Source organism: Liolophura sinensis, chromosome 5 (genome assembly GCF_032854445.1).
Source record: "Liolophura sinensis isolate JHLJ2023 chromosome 5, CUHK_Ljap_v2, whole genome shotgun sequence".
Taxonomy (NCBI): domain Eukaryota; kingdom Metazoa; phylum Mollusca; class Polyplacophora; order Chitonida; family Chitonidae; genus Liolophura; species Liolophura sinensis.
The window spans coordinates 17,517,918-17,542,483 of record NC_088299.1 but is presented as its reverse complement, the minus strand read 5'-3'; the positions used below and the strand labels follow the sequence as shown (position 1 = coordinate 17,542,483).

General features: G+C 41.4%; 1 protein-coding gene across 2 annotated transcripts; it reads right to left on the bottom strand.

Moving 5' to 3' along the window:
- Nucleotides 1–874: 874 nt before the first annotated feature.
- On the bottom strand, nt 875–6,975 carry LOC135465838 (uncharacterized). Of its 2 annotated transcripts, none has more exons than XM_064743196.1 (3): nt 6,846–6,975; nt 3,934–3,996; nt 875–2,801 (listed from the first exon to the last, which is right to left on the bottom strand). In XM_064743196.1, exons 2-3 carry the CDS (start codon nt 3,979–3,981, stop codon nt 2,436–2,438), a joined length of 414 nt encoding a protein of 137 aa, XP_064599266.1. In that variant the 5' UTR covers nt 3,982–3,996; nt 6,846–6,975; the 3' UTR covers nt 875–2,435. The 2 variants fall into 2 exon arrangements, with proteins under 2 accessions (XP_064599266.1, XP_064599265.1); XM_064743195.1 differs by lacking the exon at nt 6,846–6,975 and adding an exon at nt 5,411–5,545.
- Nucleotides 6,976–24,566: the final 17,591 nt, after the last annotated feature.

The following is a 24,566-nucleotide window of genomic DNA, read 5'->3' as shown; positions in this document are numbered from 1 at the left end:
ACATCTTTGCGCTGGGCTTCAAAGGTCTTGGTTTAAATGGCCGCTATCAGCCATCATACGATACTAATATCAGTTAAGTCATACTTTTCAAAATTGAATTTGAAATCCAGCGCTCTGTTTGGTTGGTTTAATTGGATTCTCCTGTACAATGACGATTCGCATCGCTCATGACATGTAGATTACAAAATCGGACCTCAATAATCATGGCTTTACGCCACAACCGGACCTCAATGAAGAAAATAAATCCACATTTATTCAGATAAGAATAAATGTTTCACGATTCCATAGTACAAAACTTTCAGCAGTCAACTCATACAGTTATCCCATCTGATATATACCACTGAAAATGAGTCAAAAGAAGTGGACACAAACACCAGGCGGCCAGATTAAGGGATTTAATGACACAGTGATGCACAGTTATTTTAATACAGAAATAATAATAATATCTAAATTTTGGGCATAAGCATTCCATTTAGATGTATGAAGAGAAAGGTCTGTAGCAACCTCTAGACGGTGTGGGGTTTCGCCTCAGCTCTACAAAACACATACCTGTAAACTTCTCCTATGACAAGGCTGTTAATTTTGCAACTACTGGTACCTTTGAACATGTATACCTTTGTTGTTGATAAAAAGAATCGTATAGGTTCTAGCCCACAAATGAAACTTTTCTCACAACTTCATCGTTTGCTCATAGTTGATGTTGTCTTCCGTCTGTGATGTTCAGAATATTTCGTGTAACGGCTGTCCCCATAATCTGCCAAGCTCATACAGGGTGTTAGACATGAAATCATTATAAAAATCTCATAATAAATGCATAATTTATCCAGCAGTTTATTTCACAGAGCGACACAATTTGTCGCTCTGAACCGTCAGCTTAGCCAAGCTAAACTCAGTACATCCAAACATACATTTCCACAATATATGATCTCTTTTAAGACGCGGCAAGCGCAGGTCTAACTAACAATGTATGACACCACTGATTTGTTTGGTCTTGGTAAGAGAAGCAGGAAACTTGTAAAAGTATATCGTAACTGTGTCAGTATGTCGAAGCTTGTAAGATTAGCTGCCGCACAAAATAAAGCTGTAGCTGTTAAACACTGCAAGTCTGGGACTTTACACAAAGAGTCGAACGTACGTACAGAGACGGTTCTGCTATAGACAGTCGAGGCCCATCCAGATTTGGATACTTCGCTTACTACCACAGAAATTTAAACAGCCTGGAAACAGTATAATCTGTTTAAATCTTTAAGAAATCTTCACACACGAGCATATTTACACATTTTTTAATTCTGCTTGCGTTTAATGTTGTTTTGGAAACTGGTCTTGCGATTATCTACCCAGATCATCCATTATGGTGGATGACTTGCATACAAATGTCTGCTGCAACGTTCGAACTGGCAAATCATTTGCTTCAACCAATATGACGAATGAATGCCTGCTACAGAATATCACCTATTTTCCCACTTTTTTCTAACATGTCTAATGTTCTCGTTTACAAATGAAGTTCACATTACCATTTTATAGTCGGTACTTCACAAACAATCTTCAGTAAAGCGTAATTTTGAACACTGAAGTGTAAGTTAGAATGATGAACTTCAAATCAATGTTGAACTTTTAACCACAAGTTTTAACCACTGTTCACACTGATGGCGGATATCAAATGCCGGCACAGGGCGAGCTAAGACGTGTAACTATGAGCACTTTAGCTGTGTGCTGGAAAGTGTGTCAGAAAAGACTGTGTTATTCATCTATCTAATTGGTGTTTATCGTTTTGCTCAAGAATTTTCACTTAATTAAAGGTGGTAAAATTTACAGCTGGCGGAATCTCTATGACTTAAAGTTGCGATAGAAACAGTGAGAGCTGGATTCGAACACGCGACCTCGTTTGCCTAGGGTCTAATAAAGAGCAGAGAACAACCGCTTTTAGGAGCTGAGTTTAAGGCTTTATAAGTTGGGCCTCAGCCTTACTGGAAAATTACTTGATTGATACTGAATGATCATAATGGTTCGTAATTGTTCAGAGCGGACTTCATATATATCATTCACTGGGAGAGTCAGGAAAACAAAGTTATCTCCCTTCATCTATTAGTTCCCCGTCCTGTATTTTTACCGCTGTAAACACATTCACCAACGTATTTCCTGCATGACTTTCTCTGTAAGCCAGTCAGTTAGTTGTAAGGTCCAGGCTGGTGTGGAATGTAGTCACCAGGCATTATTCACATAAAGCCACATAAAAGCCTTAACCTAATACACCTTCTATATTGAAGTCTACGCAGATGCATGAACACAAATAATATCTATTTAACTGCTGATTATGTGGATAATATTGTTATATCGTCACACGACACAAATCCTATGGATTCGTGTAGTCGTCGTTAAGATAGATAATTTCCCCCACGTGATATAGAATTTGCCATGATATAGTCAAGAACATTTCACGGCCTCATGATTGCCTTCAGCGCCGCAGGAGCTCCAAGAGACGCCAGCTGTTTTAGATTTCCCCAAATGTGCAGAGCGCCATTATAGAGGTAGAGTGCCCAGCTGGTGTTGTTGCATTGTTTCCTCACCTCGTCGTGGCCATCAAAACATACCACGAACCGGTTGGTGCAGCCGCCACAGTAAAAACTGAAGTCAATGTCGTCGCCTATACAGCGGACAACAGCATTCTTCCACACCCAGGAAGGGTGTTCCCCTAGCAGGGTCATCCCGCCCCTCAGCACACGCCGGTCTTTTTCTGTCACCCCAGACTGGATGATTCTCTGGAAGTCACTCTCTTCTACGCGTGGAGAACACTCTATTGGCTGAAACAACAGCAACATATAGGCTAACTATTGTATCGTGCAAAAGCACAGATACTTCTATAAAACGGAGAAGTTGCATATTTGATGTTTCAATATTTCGACAAAATTTTATTTTGTCAAATCTTCAGTATATTGAAAAGTCAAATATAGGAATTTCAGTTTTTTTCGGAATATCTATAATATCTTGCAATATGTTAAGCTTATTAGTGGAGTATGGTACTGCGGAATGCATTGGAAACTGCGCTGTGTCATATATTTATTGTTTGTTCGGAAATAGTGGTTCTGATTGCATTGTTTTAAGGCGCTTTGTATTAAATGTGATGATAATGCAGTATTTTCAGTAACAGGCCTATTAGACCAGCGACGTCTAATACATTGCAACAAATACCACTGCATATATCTTTGTACCTTCTTCTCCTCAAGCCATGATGCTAGGGGGCGAGTAACTTGCTTCTACTTTAGTATTTACCTGAACAATTGGAATAAAACCCTAACTCAGATAAATTGACAAGTGATCAGATCACATCGTCGTTATTGCCCTGGGTTTATGCTGCAATCTTTTCGTATAGCACTATCGTGTCTGATGTGAGATAACGCTAGGCAAGCCTGGGCGAGATTGCGTTTTGTTCCAATTTTAATCGGTGATTACACGAAAGTAGAATAAAGATTTAAACAAGTCCTGTAGCCCCTGTGCCTATATTGCCTTCGAACTTGTACTCTATTTGTTTTGCCATTTTATAGTTTTAATAGCTACCCCAGTGGACTTGTCTGTATTGGTCAATCCGTCCTGTTCAATCTAGCTTTCATCAAACAACTTCCGGTTTCACATATAACACATCTATTTGATGTTAAATCCGATAAATAAATACAAACAAACACACACACACACACACGTATATATATATATATATATATATATATATATATATATATATATATATATATATATATATATACGTGTGTGTGTGTGTGTGTTTGTTTGTATTTATTTATATATTTAATTTATTTATTTTGATTTAACATCAAATAGATGTATTATATGTGAAACCGGAAGTCATAGAAGTACATGGCTTTTAAAATCGAAAGCTTTGAGATAAACTCGTGGGTTTTCAGGTGAAAACCAAAACCTTACCTGAGTGCCCTCAAATATCCGAGTAAGCCCACTCTCTGTATTCCCCATAGCAATAAGGAAGTTCTATAAAGGAATGGAAAACTTCAGGTCATTATGAGAAACTTCACTTGACACATTTCACCCATCAGTATGCACACGTCCTATGCAACTTAAGCATATTAACCAAAGCCCCACAGCACAATACCTATTATTTTACTGTTTTCTACAAGTCCCAAAACGTCACCGGAAAAGCCAACCAACACATACACATAAACCATTCTAAAATTGAGATGTACCTACTGAATCCATTGAGATCACATCTCCAATAGGCCACAGCACACCTTGTGTCCTCTCGCCCAGAATTCCAAACTTTCAATCAATAAAGCTCATACCTCATCAAAGTTTAGGCAATTTCCAGCATTTTAATACCAAACATGCACCTATACACCAAAAATGGCCGCCTGGGGGCAAAAAAAGACTTTATACCCTAAAATACACAGAATTACATTCGTCAACGAAAAACGGAAGTTGTAATGGGGGTCTGTGTCCTAATAGACATGGGCGCCATACTTTTTACAACAGCGACGTCGAAAGCGAGCTTGTGCATTACGTCACCTCATCAGAGAGGACTACTTTCGACGTATGTAAACAACTGCACGCGATAGCGAACGTACCAAACTGTTGAGCAGTGCGCTCTTTACAGGCGTCCGTGGGTATTATGACCATCTCCGCCCGTGCTAACGCTAAACTATGGCAATTTAAATATATTTACACACTTAGCACTTGATTTTGCATAACAGAATTCACAGCGGATACAACAATATTTATCGTGAGTTCCTCACTGTGTTCTCGACGCTGGATGATGACCCAAGGCATAAGCTGATATACAGGACTTACATCATACCCAGTCGACTAGACTGCAATGACATCTCTTTTCTCGCATGCTGCACGAAGAGCGGTGACTTCCTTAGGATTTAACTCTACAGAAACGCCACCGCTTGCCATGGCATACGCGGCTACTTCTTCGAACTCTCCTTTCATGCTGCCTTTCGTGGGACCGCCATGTTGAATAAATTAATATTCAATAGCTAATACGTGTGTAAATGGTTCATTTTTATTTTGGGTGTTTTTTGATTAATTCAAATGCAGGTAGTTGCTTAAATTTACAAGCAGATGCAGGTATTTTGCTTGAATCTGAACACACCGCAAATTTAGGGGGAGGGTGGGGGGGGGGGGGAATCAATGCGCTGATGGCTCTCATCTATACACGAGCCTTGTCTCGGTACCGTAGGATCACGTAGAAAGGCGCGTGACCTCGAATGATAATAAACTACTATTTAACACAAGGTTTTGTTGTCATAACTTTTTAACAGATTCTTCAAGATTATAACAGCAGCTGTCACAATGACCTGTAGGCCTTAGTTGCTATAATACTGCCCGAGGAAGTTCGACCTCTACCCTCCAAATACACCGAACCGGGTGATCTCTATTAACCTACCTGGATCCTCGGGTAATTCAGTCTACATCCACAAGATGTTTCGAGCACAGTGTCGTTACACTGAGGTGTTAAGTAAATCACACGGGAGTTTTAAGTCCCCTGGTGATTTCCTGCCGCAAGGGGATCTCCAGTATCATTACACTGAAATTCCAAACTTCCTGTTACAGGAGCCTACACGCATGCTCATGTGTCACTCTGTACCGCTCGTTCTAAGCGCTGGACAAGTTTGACTTTTCTACCCCGTGTTACATGCAGAACTGGAGTATCGTTGGCAAGGACTGATAATCAATAAACAGAGTTTACACTCTTTACACATTTGTGTACAAAATTTTGGTAGTTGTTGCAGTGATTTTAATGCGAGTGTTGACAGCGGTGCCTGCACTGTGAGGAGTTTGGGCTCTGCTGCATTGTGCAGCACGGATAAATGTTTTCATACCAGACTAATTTTAAAAAGTATTCTCTGCCTTAATTGACTATAAGTTTCCAGAAGTGACACGAGAGCTCCAGTCGATTAGGTTAAATGGAGCTCAGATTTGAAGATAATCAAAGGCACGCCGCTAACAGATTGTGTCCTCGGTGATTTAGGAGTATGAGGCTTCTATGGTTAGCTCATTCCTCAAACTCGCCCACCTTCCCCAACGCACACACACACACACACACTCGCTCAACCTCTCCTCTCAGGTCAAAATCTCCTCTGGTATCATTATTTATTTATTTACTTATTTCATCGGTGTTTTTCGCCCTACTTAAGAATATTTCACTTCTACAATGGTTCTTAATTGACTATAAGTTTCCAGAAGTGACACGAGAGCTCCAGTCGATTAGGTTAAATGGAGCTCAGATTTGAAGATAATCAAAGGCACGCCGCTAACAGATTGTGTCCTCGGTGATTTAGGAGTATGAGGCTTCTATGGTTAGCTCATTCCTCAAACTCGCCCACCTTCCCCAACGCACACACACACACTCGCTCAACCTCTCCTCTCAGGTCAAAATCTCCTCTGGTATCATTATTTATTTATTTACTTATTTCATCGGTGTTTTTCGCCCTACTTAAGAATATTTCACTTCTACAATGGCGCTATGGCAATAGGGTTGGAGGAAACCGGGGTAAACCCACGACCATCCACAGCTTGGGGGCAGATCTTTCAACGCACTATGACCGGAGGAGGAGCGTGCAAGAGCTGGATTCTCAGAAATCATATTGTGCTGTGTTAACACGCCAACCAGCAGGCCACGCACGAAATCCTATTGAGTTACAGATCAGCTCAGCTCAGCTCAGCTCAGCTCAGCCTTCACGGCAATACGGACTATGTCTATGCACATACATGTCAGCTCGTTGTGGTTTTGCTTTTGCCTTGTAGTGGTAGAATCAGTTTACACTATATATGGGCATATACAACACATTTCAGTTGTGTATGCTTGACCTGTTCCTTACCTGGACCTGTGTTTAGCGCCTCCCACAGCTGTATCCACACTGACAGTCTTACCCCAAGACAAGTCGCCTGTGACTATAACGGCAGAATTGTAACAAAACTAGCTTTCTCGCTCATTTCTCTGCTAAATTTCCCCTGGAAAACACGTTACTTTCACTTTCGGTTCTGTGAGGCCACAACGCCTTTGCATGAAACACAACAATCTGCCTCGTCAGTATGGATCAAGGTCGTTTCCATAGCAACTACAGGTCTGTCCAACAATGCAGTTATGATGTGGGCGTAAACAGAGTATTACTCACAGGCTACAGTGGATATCGTGGATGAACAGTATGCGTATATATCACACTATAACAGCATGGGCCTACAGGGCCATACTGGCACATATGATAAAGATTATCAGGAGGGAGTGGGGGGGGGGTGAATGGTAATGACAGGGAAAAGACAGAATATAAGGAAAACATGAAAACACCGTCCGCGACTTACAAAGATAACATACTCTAGCTGCTGTCCAGCTATCTGTCTATAGAGCAAAGATGCCTGGTTCCTGAGCCATCACTTGACATGAAAAACGCTGTCTTATTGCTAAGGTCCTGCGTTCATATTACAGCTTATTTATGTTGGAAACATTGTCAATCTAAAGTGAATAGTTTACCGGATTTGTCTCCAGATCAGCAAGCTCAGTAAAGACACACACTGTCAATAACTTGGCTTAAACTACCATTGACGCTGACACTCTTACCACAAATAGTGATTCCAAATGAACTATGTAAATAAGTAGGCTGTGTATATAAAGGCGCAAATCAGTTCTCTGTTTCTGAATTAGCAAAGCATAACGCCGGGGCTAGATCTGTGCACACTATTTACATGAATCATCAGTTTGTGCCTCAGAGCAAACAATCAGGTAGTCTATAGTTGGTTTTAATTTATAACAAAGTAGAAATCCGTATGTTTACCTTAGGCCCACATACAGCATACACTTCCGCCTCAGGTGGAATTTAGTACTAGTTTATGTGTGTAGACTACAAGTAATGTTTTTAACAGTTTTATTTGTTTGAATTTATGTTTTACGCCACACTGAAGAATTACTCCACCACTGTTCACCGTGTGGTCACGACCTACGAGAACTGGTGTGGTCTACATTAAGCTGGTGTACAAATGTGCGCTATCGGCTTAGCGATATCCAGCAAAGCATCATGGCAAACAGAGCTGGGCGTCATTATGTGACTGTCATGTTTCTCTCCCTGGCACATAATGAGCAGTAACCGCTTCGGTGGCCCAGTGGTTAGCTCGTCCGCCTCGAAGTCAGGAGTGTTACACCATGTTATGTAATAACACGCGTATCTGCAGGTTACTGGCACGCCTTCCTACGGCCGGACAGGAAGCCAGTATGAGCCTTGACTTCAACTCGCAGCGACCGCATTAGTGAGAGGCTCCTGAGTGTTTGGGCCAGTCTGGTAGAAATGATAAAGATTATCAGGAAAACTGGGGGAGGAATAAAAAATAATAGCGAAAAGACTATCATATATATAAAATATAAAAATATTTAAAAAAAACAGACCCACTGTCAGCAGTCTGCAAAGATGACATATTCTAGCTAGACTGTCCATCCATCTATAGGGCAAAGACGCCCAGCGCTATAAATACCCAAAAGTGTTTAGTGTGATAAATTGATACAGTATGTCCAGATTATGTGAAAGTATGTATCTGTTGTGTTTTAGAAGCAGTCATATAGATTAATACAGTCCCTGGTAGAACAGTTAACTGTGTATTAGACATCATGTCTCCCTAGTAGTTTTTAACGGATGTCTTCAATTTGCCGGATAGGCCTACATCCACATTGTCATGGGCTCAGCAAACAGATTCCTGTAGGACGGATTCTTGTTCTTTTCGGCAAAGGTTCCCATGGTGAGCTACTAAATACTCACAAGTCTGTGAAGCATAATTACAGTTTAGAGAAACAGTGTATGTGCAATAGTTTCACAGGCGGATTGATGTTCATAAAAATGTTATTAGACTTCTCATTATGTATGTATGTGTGCTAGTGGATTTACGTCGTAGTCTTTCAGTCATACGACGGGGACAAATCATTAGCTGTGTGTATACATAATGTGTCTTCGAGTTCCCATCGCCAAAGTGCTGCCGCCACTGAAGTATCATGCTGAAGACACCAGATATGACATCCCACCCATTACACTGACACTGGGCCAACCAGTCATGTTTCCTTGCTCTAACCTCTCAATGCTTAGAACCAAGCGAGGCAGCAACAAGTACCATTTTTAAAGTCTTTGGTATGACCAGACCCTGGTTTAATCCCGGGTCTCCTGTGTCATGTAATAATGCACGAATAATATAACATCTCCGGAGTAATGTAATATCACCGGGTAATATAATAAAATCTGTCATTTCTTGTGATAAACCAGTCGCAAAAGGCCCATACAGAAGATCAATAGAGGGCCAATACAGCCCGCTTAAGGCCAATACAGGCCGCTGAAGGCCAATACAGCCTGCTGAAGGCCAATACAGATGTTGAATCCCATCGGGCCGCACGCGCCGCACAGGCCTGCTCAGAAAATATTTGCACGTACTAAGATCGCTGTGTGAGTCGTATGACGTGGGCTGAGTAGAATCTATTACGAACAAATACATATAAGTGTTTAATGAAGCTAAATACACGTTTTACCCGAGATTTCTCTTGTTATATCACTGAGAAAAATGTTTATTCCGTGTCACAACTGGTACTCTCTTATCCAATGCCTGGTGTTCAGCTACGGTGTCATGCGTTGTTTTTGATTTTGAAAAATATGTACACAACGCTAGACATGACTAATATCACCCTTAGAGTTGGGGATAAGTGACAAAGGAAAGGATGAGGAGTGGTTTCTTTTTGAGAGGTCTGAAGAAAGGTTTTGTCCGAGGGCGTGGCCCCGGATCTTCTCCCCCGTGTGTGGCAGTGACGGGGTCATCTACGCCAGCAACTGTGAGATGGAAACCCGGGCATCAAACTGTTTGATTAGTTTTTCAAGCCCTCAAGTCCTTTGATTAACACCTTTGAATGTAACTGTCTCAGTTTTATAAGTACTTCTAGGCTACGCTGACGTCAAAAAAGGAGAAAAAGGAGCTCAAGCACAAGTCTTAACGACCGTGGAGCTGACCTTTTGACGTCAGATGGGGAACATTCCAGACAAATCGCCACCACACAAAAGAATACACACGGTTTAGATTAATGTTTAAGTGGTCAATTCCTTTGTCTACGGTGTGTAAACTGTGCGACAATAAACCCTTTACATAATTCATGGTTTGCTCCTGTGGTTCTAAAAATGGGCTGACATGTAACTACATGCAGTCTTATAGCTAGAGGATTCATTGTTGTTGTCCTCCACTTTGTTTCGGTGTCTCAACAGTTTGTAAACTTCGCAGACTTGTATCGATTTGCGCCTTACATCTAAGATGTCCACCGTGTCAGCCATCTGCCCAGTAAGACTGTCAAAACCTGTGAATTATAATCCCGCTCATAATGATGCTGCTATCTGTTATATTATATTCCTGCATAAACAGGGATTATGCTGGTAGACTAAGCATTCCAATTGATTCCTGGGCATTGCTTTAATGTGTTTGTATATTAAATATGACAACTGAAATTCCTTCTTTAAGTGATGTATAAAATAAAACAAAAAGTTAATATGGTCCTCAATACACACAATCTAATCTACCCTAACTTGTCATATGAATGGTAGTTAGGGGGTGTGAAAATAATTAAAGACGCTTGAGTTGCCTAATTGCTTACTGTGTGACAAGAATACAAGAGGACAAGATGATTGTAGGCACCAAAACAGAAACACAAACCACCAAAGATATGAGAAAGTATATGAAGTATGAAAACGGGATGGATTCACACAAACAAAAGCAGTCAGCAGCTTTCAGTGACGTTGTAAAGACGCAAGGAAAGTTCTAGGCGAATGACCGAGATCAGTATTCAAGTCGTGTACTAATGTAGTTGTACCTCAGTTACGCTATGATTGTAACTGTTTATATGTCCAACGTGCTGGTCTAATTCAACCATGCAAACACACCCCACTTACTCCCTGGTTAAGTCAAGCTAGAAACCGTTATGAAGCATAGCTATGCGAGAAATTCCGAACCCTCTGTTCTTATTTACATACAATAGAATTATACACTTTGTAAAATTTAGGAAATTTAGAGAGTGCAGACTTGTGATGGAAAAACTTGGACACGATAGTTCTTGCAGTGATAATGTGTTATCGAATGTGTTCGAATCCGGATTTCTCTGTTTCAGTTGCGGCTTGAAGTGAGTAGGTTACTGAATTACCAAGGACGGGTCGGCACTCCGGCTGCCTAAGACAGCAGGTTACTGAATTACCTAGCACAGGTCGGCATCCGGTTGCCTAAGTGATTAGGTTGCTGAATTACCTAGCACAGGTCGGCACTCCGGCTGCCTAAGCGAGTAGGTTACTGAATTACCTAGCACAGGTCGGCACTCCGGCTGCCTAAGTGAGTAGGTTGCTGAATTACCTAGCACAGGTCGGCATCCGGCTGCCTAAGAGAGCAGGTTACTGAATTACCTAGCACAGGTCGGCACTCTGACTGCCTAAGAGAGCTGGTTACGAAAATTACCTAGCACAGGTCGGCACTCCGGCTGCCTAAGAGAGCAGGTTACTGAATTACCTAGCACAGGTCGGCACTCCGGCTGCCTAAGACAGCAGGTTACTGAATTACCTAGCACAGGTCGGCACTCCGGCTGCCTAAGTGAGTAGGTTGCTGAATTACCTAGCACAGGTTGGCACTCCGGCTGCCTAAGAGAGCTGGTTACTGAATTACCTAGCACAGGTCGGCACTCTGGCTGCCTAAGTGAGTAGGTTACTGAATTACCTAAGACATGTAGGCACTCCGGCTGCCTAAGAGAGCAGGTTACTGAATTACCTAGCACAGATCGGCACTCCGGCTGCCTAAGCGAGTAGGTTACTGAATTACCTAGCACAGGTCGGCACTCCGGCTGCCTAAGAGAGCAGGTCACTGAATTACCTAGCACAGGTCGGCATCCGGCTGCCTAAGTGAGTAGGTTGCTGAATTACCTAGCACAGGTCGGCACTCCGGCTGCCTAAGCGAGTAGGTTACTGAATTACCTAGCACAGGTCGGCACTCCGGCTGCTTAAGAGAGCAGGTTACTGAATTACCTAGCACAGGTCGGCATCCGGCTGCCTAAGTGAGTAGGTTGCTGAATTACCTAGCACAGGTTGGCACTCCGGCTGCCTAAGAGAGCTGGTTACTGAATTACCTAGCACAGGTTGGCACTCCGGCTGCCTAAGTGAGTAGGTTACTGAATTACCTAGCACAGGTCGGCACTCCGGTTGCCTAAGAGAGCAGGTTACTTAATTACCTAGCACAGGTCGGCACTCCGGCTGCCTAAGAGAGCTGGTTACTGAATTACCTAGCACAGGTCGGCACTCTGACTGCCTAAGAGAGCTGGTTACGAAAATTACCTGGCACAGGTCGGCATTCTGGCTGCCTAAGTGAGCAGGTTACGAAAGTTACCTAGGACAGGTCGGCACTCCGGCTGCCTACGTAAGCAGGTTACTAAAATTACCTAGGACAGGTGATCACTTCGGCTGCCTAAGGGAGTAGGTTGCTGAATTACCTAGCACAGGTCAGCACTCTGGCTGCCTAAGTGAGTGGGTTACTAAAATTACCTAGCACAGGTCGGCACTCCGGCTGCCTAAGAGAGCAGGTTACTGAATTAACTAGCACAGGTCGGCACTCCGACTGCCTAAGAGAGCAGGTTACTAAAATTACCTAGGACAGGTCGGCATTCCGACTGCCTTACGGTTGCTGAAAACATAAAGATAGAGTGAGTGATTGCCTGGGGTTTAACGTCGTACTTAACAATTTTTCAGCCATGTGACTTCGAAGGAATCCTTAGGGTGCATGTAATATACCTCCTTGTTGCAGAACGGATGTCCACCCCTCTTTTATCTAGTGCTGCTTCACTGAGACGCCTTATCGAAGGCAAGTAAGCCGCCCCGCTTGAGTCATTATACTGATACTGGTCAACCAGTCGTTGCACTATCCCCTTCATGCTGAAAGCCAAGCGAGGAAGTTACAACTTCCTTTTGTAAGGTCTTAGGTGAGGCTCGATCCAGAATTGACCCTGGATCCACCGCTCCCGGAACGGACGCTCTAACAACTGTGCTATCGGGGCATGTCAAGAATAGATGCCCCAGAGAGACAAAGATAGCATACAGAAATTTAGCACAATATACTTTGCAAAACTACAAATAATGATTAAACTATTTATCTATTTGTGCTTTACGTCGTACTCAAGAATATTTCACTTACACGACAATTTGACCGACGAAACCGGGTAGAGCCCAAGGGAAACCCACGACCATTTGCATGTTGCTACGCTGACTTAAACTCACAGCGACCGCATTGGTGAGAAGCTCCCGTGCCTTTGCCTCACGCTGGAGAGCTAACCACCTCGTTCACCAAACGATGTAATCTCTGCTTCTACTCAGGTTTGTATCCATTAACCGAAAATTGGTCTCCACAATGTTCTATGCCTAGCACTATATGCACTGCCTTTAAAATGCCTAAATCGAGGTATGTTAATTAATAACATACACAACTTCAAAGTGTCAAGACAAGCTGTACGTCCATATATGTTAAGATATGTCGTATTTTCGATTCTATCGTCTTGTTACAACACTTGAAATCTTACGCAATCGACTCAATTTCTTGATTTCGTTGAGCTAACAGGCATTTTCAATAAACAAGTGATTTTGGCCAATTATTTCAACATCTACAAGCCCTGAGGCATATGATAGTATACTAAGCCTATTATATCGAAAAAGTTTAATCAGTTCCACATAAGGTGTTCTATTGACCGATTAACATCCGCTGATTACAGTTGTGACTTTGGATCATCTGTTTTCAATTATGACAAATGTGAACATATCCGGACTCTTGACCTTGGCATTATTGAAAATCCTTAGCTATAGAATCTCTTTATATCAGGGGTTTTAAATGTAAAGAATAGAGTAAGGTAAATATTACAATGAACAAAAGATTTTTTTGGCTTTTCTACATTTGAGGATTTTGTTAATAAGTGTTCAGAATTGAAGAAGTAGGTCCTTCCGGACCGGTACCTAACCATTGGCTCAATCTTGCTAAAGAGAATGTTGTTTTATCAATCCACCATATATTAATGCTCTCCGTAAGGAATGTAAGTTCTTATGGATAGGGGTTTGTGCCTTGTGCACAAACACCATGTTAATGTATTCAGGAACATTTACCCTTGTCTCAGTGCACAAACACCATGTTAATGTATTCAGGGAACATTTGCCCTTGTGCACAAACACCATGTTAATGTATTCAGGGAACATTTGCCCTTGTGCACAAACACCATGTTAATGTATTCAAGGAACATTTGGCCTTGTCTCAGTGCACAGACACCATGTTAATGTATTCAAGGAACATTTGGCCTTGTCTCAGTGCACAGACAGCATGTTAATGTATTCAAGGAACATTTGGCCTTGTCTCAGTGCACAGACACCATGTTAATGTATTCAGGGAACATTTGCCCTTGTGCACAAACACCATGTTAATGTATTCAGGAACATTTACCCTTGTCTCAGTGCACAAACACCATGTTAATGTATTCAAGGAACATTGGCCTTGTCTCAGTGCACAGACACCATGTTAATGTATTCAAGGAACATTTGGCCTTGTCTCAGTGCACAGACACCATGTTAATGTATTCAGGGAACATTTGCCCTTGTGCACAAACACCATGTTAATGTATTCAGGAACATTTACCCTTGTCTCAGTGCACAAACACCATGTTAATGTATTCAGGGAACATTTGCCCTTGTGCACAAACACCATGTTAATGTATTCAAGGAACATTTGCCCTTGTCTCAATGCACAAACACCATGTTAATGTATTCAAGGAACATTTGGCCTTGTCTTAGTGCACAAACACCTTGATATTGTATTCAGGGAACATTTGCCCTTGTGCACAGACACCATGTTAATGTATTCAAGGAACATTTGCCCTTGTCTCGGTGCACAAACACCTTGTTAATGTATTCAAGGAACATTTGGCCTTGTCTCAGTGCACAAACACCATGTTAATGTATTCAAGGAACATTTGGCCTTGTCTCAGTGCACAAACACCATGTTAATGTATTCAGGGAACATTTACCCTTGTCTTAGTGCACAAACACCTTGATATTGTATTCAGGGAACATTTGCCCTTGTGCACAAACACCATGTTAATGTATTCAAGGAACATTTGCCCTTGTCTCGGTGCACAAACACCATGTTAATGTATTCAAGGAACATTTGGCCTTGTCTCAGTGCACAGACACCATGTTAATGTATTCAGGGAACATTTGCCCTTGTGCACAAACACCATGTTAATGTATTCAGGGAACATTTGCCCTTGTGCACAAACACCATGTTAATGTATTCAAGGAACATTTGCCCTTGTCTCAATGCACAAACACCATGTTAATGTATTCAGGGAACATTTACCCTTGTCTCAGTGCACAAACACCATGTTAATGTATTCAGGGATCATTTACCCTTGTTTCAGTGCACAAACACCATGTTAATGTATTCAAGGAACATTTGGCCTTGTCTCGGTGCACAAACACCTTGTTAATGTATTCAAGGAACATTTGGCCTTGTCTCAATGCACAAACACCATGTTAATGTATTCAAGGAACATTTGGCCTTGTCTTAGTGCACAAACACCTTGATATTGTATTCAGGGAACATTTGCCCTTGTGCACAAACACCATGTTAATGTATTCAAGGAACATTTGCCCTTGTCTCAGTGCACAAACACCATGTTAATGTATTCAAGGAACATTTGGCCTTGTCTCAGTGCACAAACACCATGTTAATGTATTCAAGGAACATTTGGCCTTGTCTCAGTGCACAAACACCATGTTAATGTATTCAAGGAACATTTGGCCTTGTCTCAGTGCACAAACACCTTGATATTGTATTCAAGGAACATTTGGCCTTGTCTCAGTGCACAAACACCATGTTAATGTATTCAAGGAACATTTGGCCTTGTCTCAGTGCACAAACACCATGTTAATGTATTCAAGGAACATTTGGCCTTGTCTCAGTGCACAAACACCATGTTAATGTATTCAAGGAACATTTGGCCTTGTCTCAGTGCACAAACACCATGTTAATGTATTCAAGGAACATTTGGCCTTGTCTCAGTGCACAAACACCTTGATATTGTATTCAAGGAACATTTGGCCTTGTCTCAGTGCACAAACACCATGTTAATGTATTCAAGGAACATTTGGCCTTGTCTCAGTGCACAAACACCTTGATATTGTATTCAAGGAACATTTGGCCTTGTCTCAGTGCACAAACACCATGTTAATGTATTCAAGGAACATTTGGCCTTGTCTCAGTGCACAAACACCATGTTAATGTATTCAAGGAACATTTGGCCTTGTCTCAGTGCACAAACACCATGTTAATGTATTCAAGGAACATTTGGCCTTGTCTCAGTGCACAAACACCTTGTTAATGTATTCAAGGAACATTTGGCCTTGTCTCAGTGCACAAACACCATGTTAATGTATTCAAGGAACATTTGGCCTTGTCTCAGTGCACAAACACCATGTTAATGTATTCAAGGAACATTTGGCCTTGTCTCAGTGCACAAACACCATGTTAATGTATTCAAGGAACATTTGGCCTTGTCTCAGTGCACAAACACCATGTTAATGTATTCAAGGAACATTTGGCCTTGTCTCAGTGCACAAACACCTTGATATTGTATTCAAGGAACATTTGGCCTTGTCTCAGTGCACAAACACCATGTTAATGTATTCAAGGAACATTTGGCCTTGTCTCAGTGCACAAACACCATGTTAATGTATTCAAGGAACATTTGGCCTTGTCTCAGTGCACAAACACCATGTTAATGTATTCAAGGAACATTTGGCCTTGTCTCAGTGCACAAACACCATGTTAATGTATTCAAGGAACATTTGGCCTTGTCTCAGTGCACAAACACCATGTTAATGTATTCAAGGAACATTTGGCTTTGTCTCAGTGCACAAACACCATGTTAATGTATTCAAGGAACATTTGGCCTTGTCTCAGTGCACAAACACCATGTTAATGTATTCAAGGAACATTTGGCCTTGTCTCAGTGCAAAACACCATGTTAATGTATTCAAGGAACATTTGGCCTTGTCTCAGTGCACAAACACCATGTTAATGTATTCAAGGAACATTTGGCTTGTCTCAGTGCACAAACACCATGTAACTATATTCTTTGGCAAGAATTCTAACTATCCAATCGTTGCTAAGGAGCTAAATAAATTTACAGCTACACCCATGACACTTTGGTGCTATATACTTGCATTCTGGAACAGCTATTTATTAAAACCTTTTATACATAGCCTTTTTTAATGAAAGACCAATAATATACCTTTCCGCCCTAATGATGCTTGATCTGTTTCGTGTTTAAATAGCTGTATCACCAAACTGCTGTTAGTCCAGTCGACGAGTGCTTTACCGAAACCAAAGTGATTCTGAAATAGAACGGCTGTGCCGTTACAAAATAATCAGGTATCAGTGAAGCTCACTGTTCATGAATTCTTAACAATTGAAACCGTCTTAGGGCAGAGCTTGACCCTTAACCATACGTACCATATAACATAAAAGATCACACTATAGAGGTTAAAGCCTGACCAGCGGTGACATATGGGATTTCTCTACTCTCTGTCCTCTAATTTTCACCAATATTTAAATGCTAGAATGTCTATATTAGTTATCTCAGAGTTGACTAAAAGAAGTTGTGGTTATATTAATATAAACGGCAACAAGACCGTCTACTACTTATATAAATGTATCTTTCAGGGAATGTTTAATTGTTTGCAGAATTGTTGAAAATTCTCATGGATATCTACGTGAAGTCAGTGAGTCAATATATAGGTGTAGGCATTACAAACGGTCATCATTTGATAACTTCTATTGACGTCTAAATAAATTGCATTATACATCAGTCTTTTTGCATAATTCTACCATGGTGCTCGCACACGTGTAGATTGTTATTATTTGAGCATTACCTTGAACTGTTAGAATGAAACCCTTACCGAGGTAAATAACTGAGGTGAAATGACGAAAGGCCGGCTTTCACCGGTTGCGTGTGACCATTTACCAACATTCACAATCTTGTCGCGGCTCTGGTTTCAAATCCTGTAGTCTTTATGCTATTTTTTAGTATTAAAAATTAATGTCAGGGATTTGTCAACAAACACCTTCATTTTAATTCATGAAACTTAATATTGTATCTAACACCCTTGTTGGCAAATACAGACAGAGCGTTCTGGGCTTATGGCTATCTGTTTTTGGTTGGCAAATATGGACAGAACGTTCTGGGACTACGGTTATCTGTTTCTGGTTGGCAAATATGAACAGAGCGTTCTGGACCTATGGTTATCTGTTTCTGGTTGGCAAATATGGACAGAGTGTTCTGGGCTTATGGTTACCTGTTTTTGGTTGGCAAATATGGACAGAGCGTTCTGGACCTATGGTTATCTGTTTCTGGTTGGCAAATATGGACAGAGCGTTCTGGACCTATGGTTATCTGTTTCTGGTTGGCAAATATGGACAGAGCGTTCTGGGCCTATGGTTATCTGTTTCTGGTTGGCAAATACAGACAGAGCGTTCTGGACCTATGGTTATCTGTTTCTGGTTGGCAAATATGGACAGAGCGTTCTGGGCCTATGGTTATCTGTTTCTGGTTGGCAAATATGGACCGAACGGTCTGGGCCTATGACCCTCTGTTTCTGGTTGGCAAATATGGACTGAACGGTCTGGACCTATGACCATCTGTTTCTGGTTGGCAAATATGGACTGAACGGTCTGGGTCTATGGCCATCTGTTTCTGGTTGTCAAATATGAACAGAACGGTCTGGGAATGACCATCTGTTTCTGGTTGGCAAATATGGACAGAGCGTTCTAGTCCAATTGTTATCTGTTTCTGGTTGGCAAATATGGTCAGAGCGTTCTAGTCCAATGGCTATCTGTTTCTGGTTGGCAAATATGGACATTTATTTATATATTTGATAAGCGTCTTACGCCGTTCTCAATAATATTTCACCTATACGACTTCGGCCAGCATAGTTTTGGGAGGAAACCGGGCAGAGCCCAGTAGAACCCACAACCATCCGCAGTTTGCTGCGAGATCTTAGTTCGTGCCTCCGGAGAGGAAGCCAGGATGAGGTGGACGTGAACTCACAGCGACCATGGTGAGGCCGACGTGTTACCCCCCTTGGCCACGGAGATCCCTCCTTGTGGCAATCAGTAATTTAAAACTCAAAAGCTTTTGTAACGTATATATAGGATGTAGGAACATTGACGAACACTGTCACCAGGAACACGCTGAGAGAAAACATCTATGTTGACTTCTGTAGCTTACACTAACCACTGACACTGTGAACAATAACACAAATCACGTAGGAACAAAGGAAACAGGAAAATGATTACTGCAGCTCTGTATGAAGGACTCATTATTTTATCCTTACAAGCCAATGTCCTTTGTTTGGACGACCAGGAGAGAATATTCACCAGTCATCGGCGGTCGTCCAGTCAGCTGGCTGGATCCATGTACAAACAGGTACCAAGCCGCTCAGCCGTAGAAGCCATGGTTTTTTGCAGTAGCGATGAAAAATGTGCCTCATTCCATTATGATCGCAGCACTAATACATGTAGACTGTATTACACCAAGCTTAATGGCGGACAGTATCAAGTCAGAGGCAGTAAGTATTTAAGAAAATGGTGTTGCGATTCTTCCAGCTCTGACTGAAGGAGTCTTCTAGTTTAATGAAGTGTGTTTGTCGATAGGTCTTTGCGCTTCAATGGAAGTCGGATGAGGACATCTCACCACGCGAACCGCGGTACAATTTGCACCGTCCTCATGCCGGGAGCCGCTGGGCGAGATGTCGTTTACACGCTTCCGTACATTTCTGTCGTACGAATTGAAGGCGCCTCTGTAACAAATTAACCAAAATTCGAACTTATCGTCTGTGGCACTGACGAACAATAAACTAAGAAAACACTAAATAAAACCAATAAACGTGAACTTTGAGTTAATTTTGTGGTTAATTATTTTATGTGCCTTTTATGTGCCTTTTATTTTGTAAGGACCTCATCGTCGCTTCAGTATTAGTCCAGCTGCACCACTAGGGTTACTTAAGCGCACTACCGTACAGATCAGGTCGGTCTTAGGGTATATCACCGCGCTGTGCCGAGGGGCAGATAGAGATGGATATAAAACAACTAAAAGGGAACCATCACAGCCAATTTTATATCATGGCAGCTCACTTTGAATCATGCACAAATGCACATGACGCTACATCGTGTAGACGTTGCTGAATTTAATGGGCACACTTCTGTCAGCCAGCCTCTACTCACTTAGATTTATCTATTGTATTTCAAGCTCGATCAAAGAGAATTCCTAAAGAGTTTATAAAACTGTAAAATATAGCATTCGATATATAAATATAACCCGCTCAATCAAGCAAAAACTAACGCTGATTTAAGTGTTGAAGCATTGATTAATAGAGATCGTTGATGTTCCGATTCGTTCAGCTAAAAACTGCTCTGTGCTGTGTGTTTCTGGGCGAATATCGAGGAAATGGAGTGGTAGGAGTCAAGACACGCCTGTCAGGAAAAAGGCGGGGATTTAATCTCATTGGACACGGACGAAAAGTTTATGTACTTGCAGGAAGCAATAGGCAATGACAAGCGTAAGAGAGTTTCGTCACTTTTTTTACCATTGTCGTTGAAAATGTATAAAGCAAATACCTGGAGTAATTAGGGTAAGCAATTGTTAAGCACGGCATAAGGTTTTAACCTTCAATGGACAGTTTTTATTCATAAGATGACTGATCTATGATTGGCTGATTGATCAATGTATTGATTAATTGATCCGTTGGTCTATAGATTGATTTCTGTATCGATCTATAGATTGTGTTAAGTACTAAATACAGTTCCATAGTATCAAATTCCACTTCTTTATCTCCTTCCACACAGGTACCTATTGGCTTGGAGGTCGTAAGGTTTCTAACGGATGGACCTGGCTGTCTGGAGTAGAGATTTCACTTGAGAGTCCATTCTGGCACGTTGGACAGCCCGACGCACAAAGTCAGGAACATTTATCCTCAGGTACTACCTACTTCGGAAGTTTTGGAATGGATGATGATTCCGGCAGTGCTAAAAGATCGTCCATTTGTGAGATGCCTCTCAAGTAAAGGAGAAGAAAACTTTAAAAAATGACACTATAGGGTGAAAAGAGCACATGTTTTTTCTATCTGGTGGTGATCTATCTAATGATATTTAAATTTTCTTCCCCTTTAAACGATTGGGACAACAGAAGATGTGCAACGTTTGTGGCCCATTTACTGGCGTCCATTAAAGAAAGACAATGAATAATATGACCTGTGTTATTTTTATACAAACATCTTTTTTCTGACATACTTAGTAGCTCTGTAAATCAATTTCTAATGCGGAATTCTTACGAGGCCATGGGATGCGCCAAGTAAGAGCAATCGGAAACACGATGTCACGCGTTTTCAGGTTATAGAAATAACTCTTGCCTGTTTGGGTAAACCTGATAACATGACGGCGCTTTCGATTGTTTGGAATTGCCATATTTTAGTTGTGTAACAACATAAAAGAGTCATGTTTTATAATAATACTATGGGATACCTTATCGACGCATATATACATTTGCTTTAGTGTTTTATTTTAAAGAGTTTTGGGCTATAACGTTGTTCTAAACAGCTTAGTCTCAAGTGACATGCACGCGACGCCATATTCCGCCGTACTTTTTCCGCCCGCCATTTTGGAATTCGACAGTTGACCATTGCTTGTACAGTTGGTTACACAGTTACTTTGTCTTCGTGTACTTTAGAAAACATAATAAACACCCCTTTTGTGAATTTTAAAATATAAAAATAATCTATACATTTATTTTGTTTATTATGTAAGAGGGTCACTCTTTTTAACCAGTACACGGTAGTACATGGTATTACACGGTTATCGCATTTACTCGTCAATTTCGTCAGCACACGTTATTACACTGTTGTCGCATATACTCGCCAATTTCGTCAGTACATTGTATTACAGGGTTATCGCACATACTCGTCAATTTCGTCAGTACACTGTATTACACGGTTGTCGCATATACTCGTCAACTGACAGCGCTTTCCGAGTTTTTTGAATTGCGATATTTCGTGTGTGCAACTTTCTGTACGTGTACAGAAAAACATAATAAACTTCCCTATTTTGTAAATTTTAAGATAAAAAAATAATCTATAAAAAACATTTATTGTTTATTATGTAAGAAGGTCAGTCTTTTAAACAGGCACACGGTAGTACACGGTACGATACCGTTATCGCATATACTCGTCAATTTCGTCGGCAAAAGGTATTACACAGTTGTCGCACACACCCGACAATTTCGACAGTACACAGTATTACAAGATTGTCGCACATACCCACCAGTTTCGACAGTACACGGTATTACACGGTTGTCGTACAAACCCGTTAGTTTCGACAAAACACGGCATTACACGGTTGTCGCACCGTGTTCAGCGTTCAGGGCCTCTGGCTATCTGTTTCTACTTGGCAGATATGGGTAGTGCGTCCAAACCCTCTTGCTATTTTTTTCAGATTAGCAAGCACGGACAAAGCGTCCAGGGCCTCAGGCTGTCTGTTTCTCGTTGCCAAGTATGGAAAGAGCGTTCAGGCCTTCTGGCTATTTCTTTCTGGTTGACAAATACGAACAGAGCGTTCAGGGCCTTCGACTATCTGTCCTTTCTTCGCAAGTATGGATACAAAGCTCAGAACCTCTGACTGTCTCTTGCTGGTTGGCAAGTATGAACAGAGCTCCCAAATTCTCTTGCTCTTTCTTTCCGATTGGGAATTACGGACAGAGCGTTCAAGGCCTCAGGCTATCTGTTTCTGGTTGGCAAATATGAATAGAACGTTAAGGCCATCTGGCTATTTCTTACTGGTTAAAAAATACGGACAGAATGTTCAGGGCCTCTGGCTGTCTTTCTTTCGTTGGCAAGTGTGGGGAGAGCGTTCACGGCCACCGGCTATCTGTTTCAAAGTCATCATAGTTGTATGTCCTTCTGCTAAGCCCGTCTTTGTAGGCATTTATTTATATATTTGACTGGTATTTCACGTCGTTCTCAAGAATATTTCACCTATACGACTTCGGCAAACATTATTTTGGGAGGAAACCGGGCAGAACACAGTAGAACCCACAACCATCCGCAGTTTGTTGAGTGACCTTAGTTCATGCGTCCGTAGAGGAGGCCAGGATGAGGTGGACATGAACTCACAGCTACCACATTGGTGGAAGGCACCTAGGTCATTGCGCCGCTCTGATGTGTTGACCCCTCATAGAGACCTCTCTTCGTAAGCAAAGTATTCATGTATATTACATCATCGTACAGCTTTTATGAGCATGTGCATTCAACGCGCGACTTAGAATCCTACTTCCGGTAACTATCTCTTGAAAATTATCCTCGAACTAGCCGTTCGAAATAAGGATTGCATGTCATGTTTAGAATATCCACTGTCAACCCTACATCACACTGTTGATTGCTTTCATCTGGCACTTATTTTTATATGTTTTTTCTTTCGTATTTTATAGAAACTGGTGTTTTGGATTGTTTTGGAAATGAGCATTTGCGTTATGGACTTAAAAACCATATTATAGTTTGAAAGTGGTATACCAATCTCGGACTTGAGTAAACGTCCAAGATGAAAATCTGATCTCATCAACCAGTCCTGTCAATAAAATATTTACACAGCTAAGGGTTTTTTTTTTAAATCAGAACATTCAAAATATTATCCAAAGAGTTTTGGCTTAGCCAGTCTTCCATGCAAGTGTCTGGTGATCACGATGCTCACATGTGTGTACACATGTATATAGCTCTTAGATGTAACAGGTGCGTTTGTGAAACTCCCATAGCTGTTGACATAAGGCTATGTGACATCGTTCTTCCATTCGGTCACTTATCCCATGACTGACTCAGTAAATTACATACATGTAGTTGCAACATCGCCCATGTCTGGTAAATTTTATATGCGAAAAGTTTAAAGCCCGAAGCGTTATGTTACCGGTGCCTTTTGTTTATGAACAAAACTAATTGAAAATCATTTTACGGAAGCTAATGCTTTACCCCAAGTACATTAGCTAAAGGCAATGCATAATTTAAAATTCCTAACAAAAGTCTTTGTAACTTACATATGGGAAGTTGCATCATTGACAAACACTGTCACCAGGAACACGCTGAGAGACAACACCTATGTTGGCTTCTGTAGCGGCCATTAACCATTTCCATTGCGAATAATAACACAAATCAGGAAGAAACAAAGAAAACAGGAAAAAATGATTACTGCAGCTCTGTATAAAGGACTCATTATTTTATCCTTACAAGCCAATGTCCTTTGTTTGGACGACCAGGAGAGAATATTCACCAGTCATCGGCGGTCGTCCAGTCAGCTGGCTGGATCCATGTACAAACAGGTACCAAGCCGCTCAGCCGTAGAAGCCATGGTTTTTTGCAGTAGCGATGAAAAATGTGCCTCATTCGATTATGATCGCAGCACTAATACATGTAGACTGTATTACACCAAGCTGA

Coding starts and splice junctions, on each gene's coding strand:
- LOC135465838 (XM_064743196.1), bottom strand. CDS start 3,981: ATGGGGAATACAGAGAGTGGGCTTACTCGGATATTTGAGGGCACTCAG. Junction 2,802..3,933: donor GGATATTTGAGGGCACTCAG/GTAAGGTTTTGG, acceptor CTGTTGTTTCAG/CCAATAGAGTGTTCTCCACG.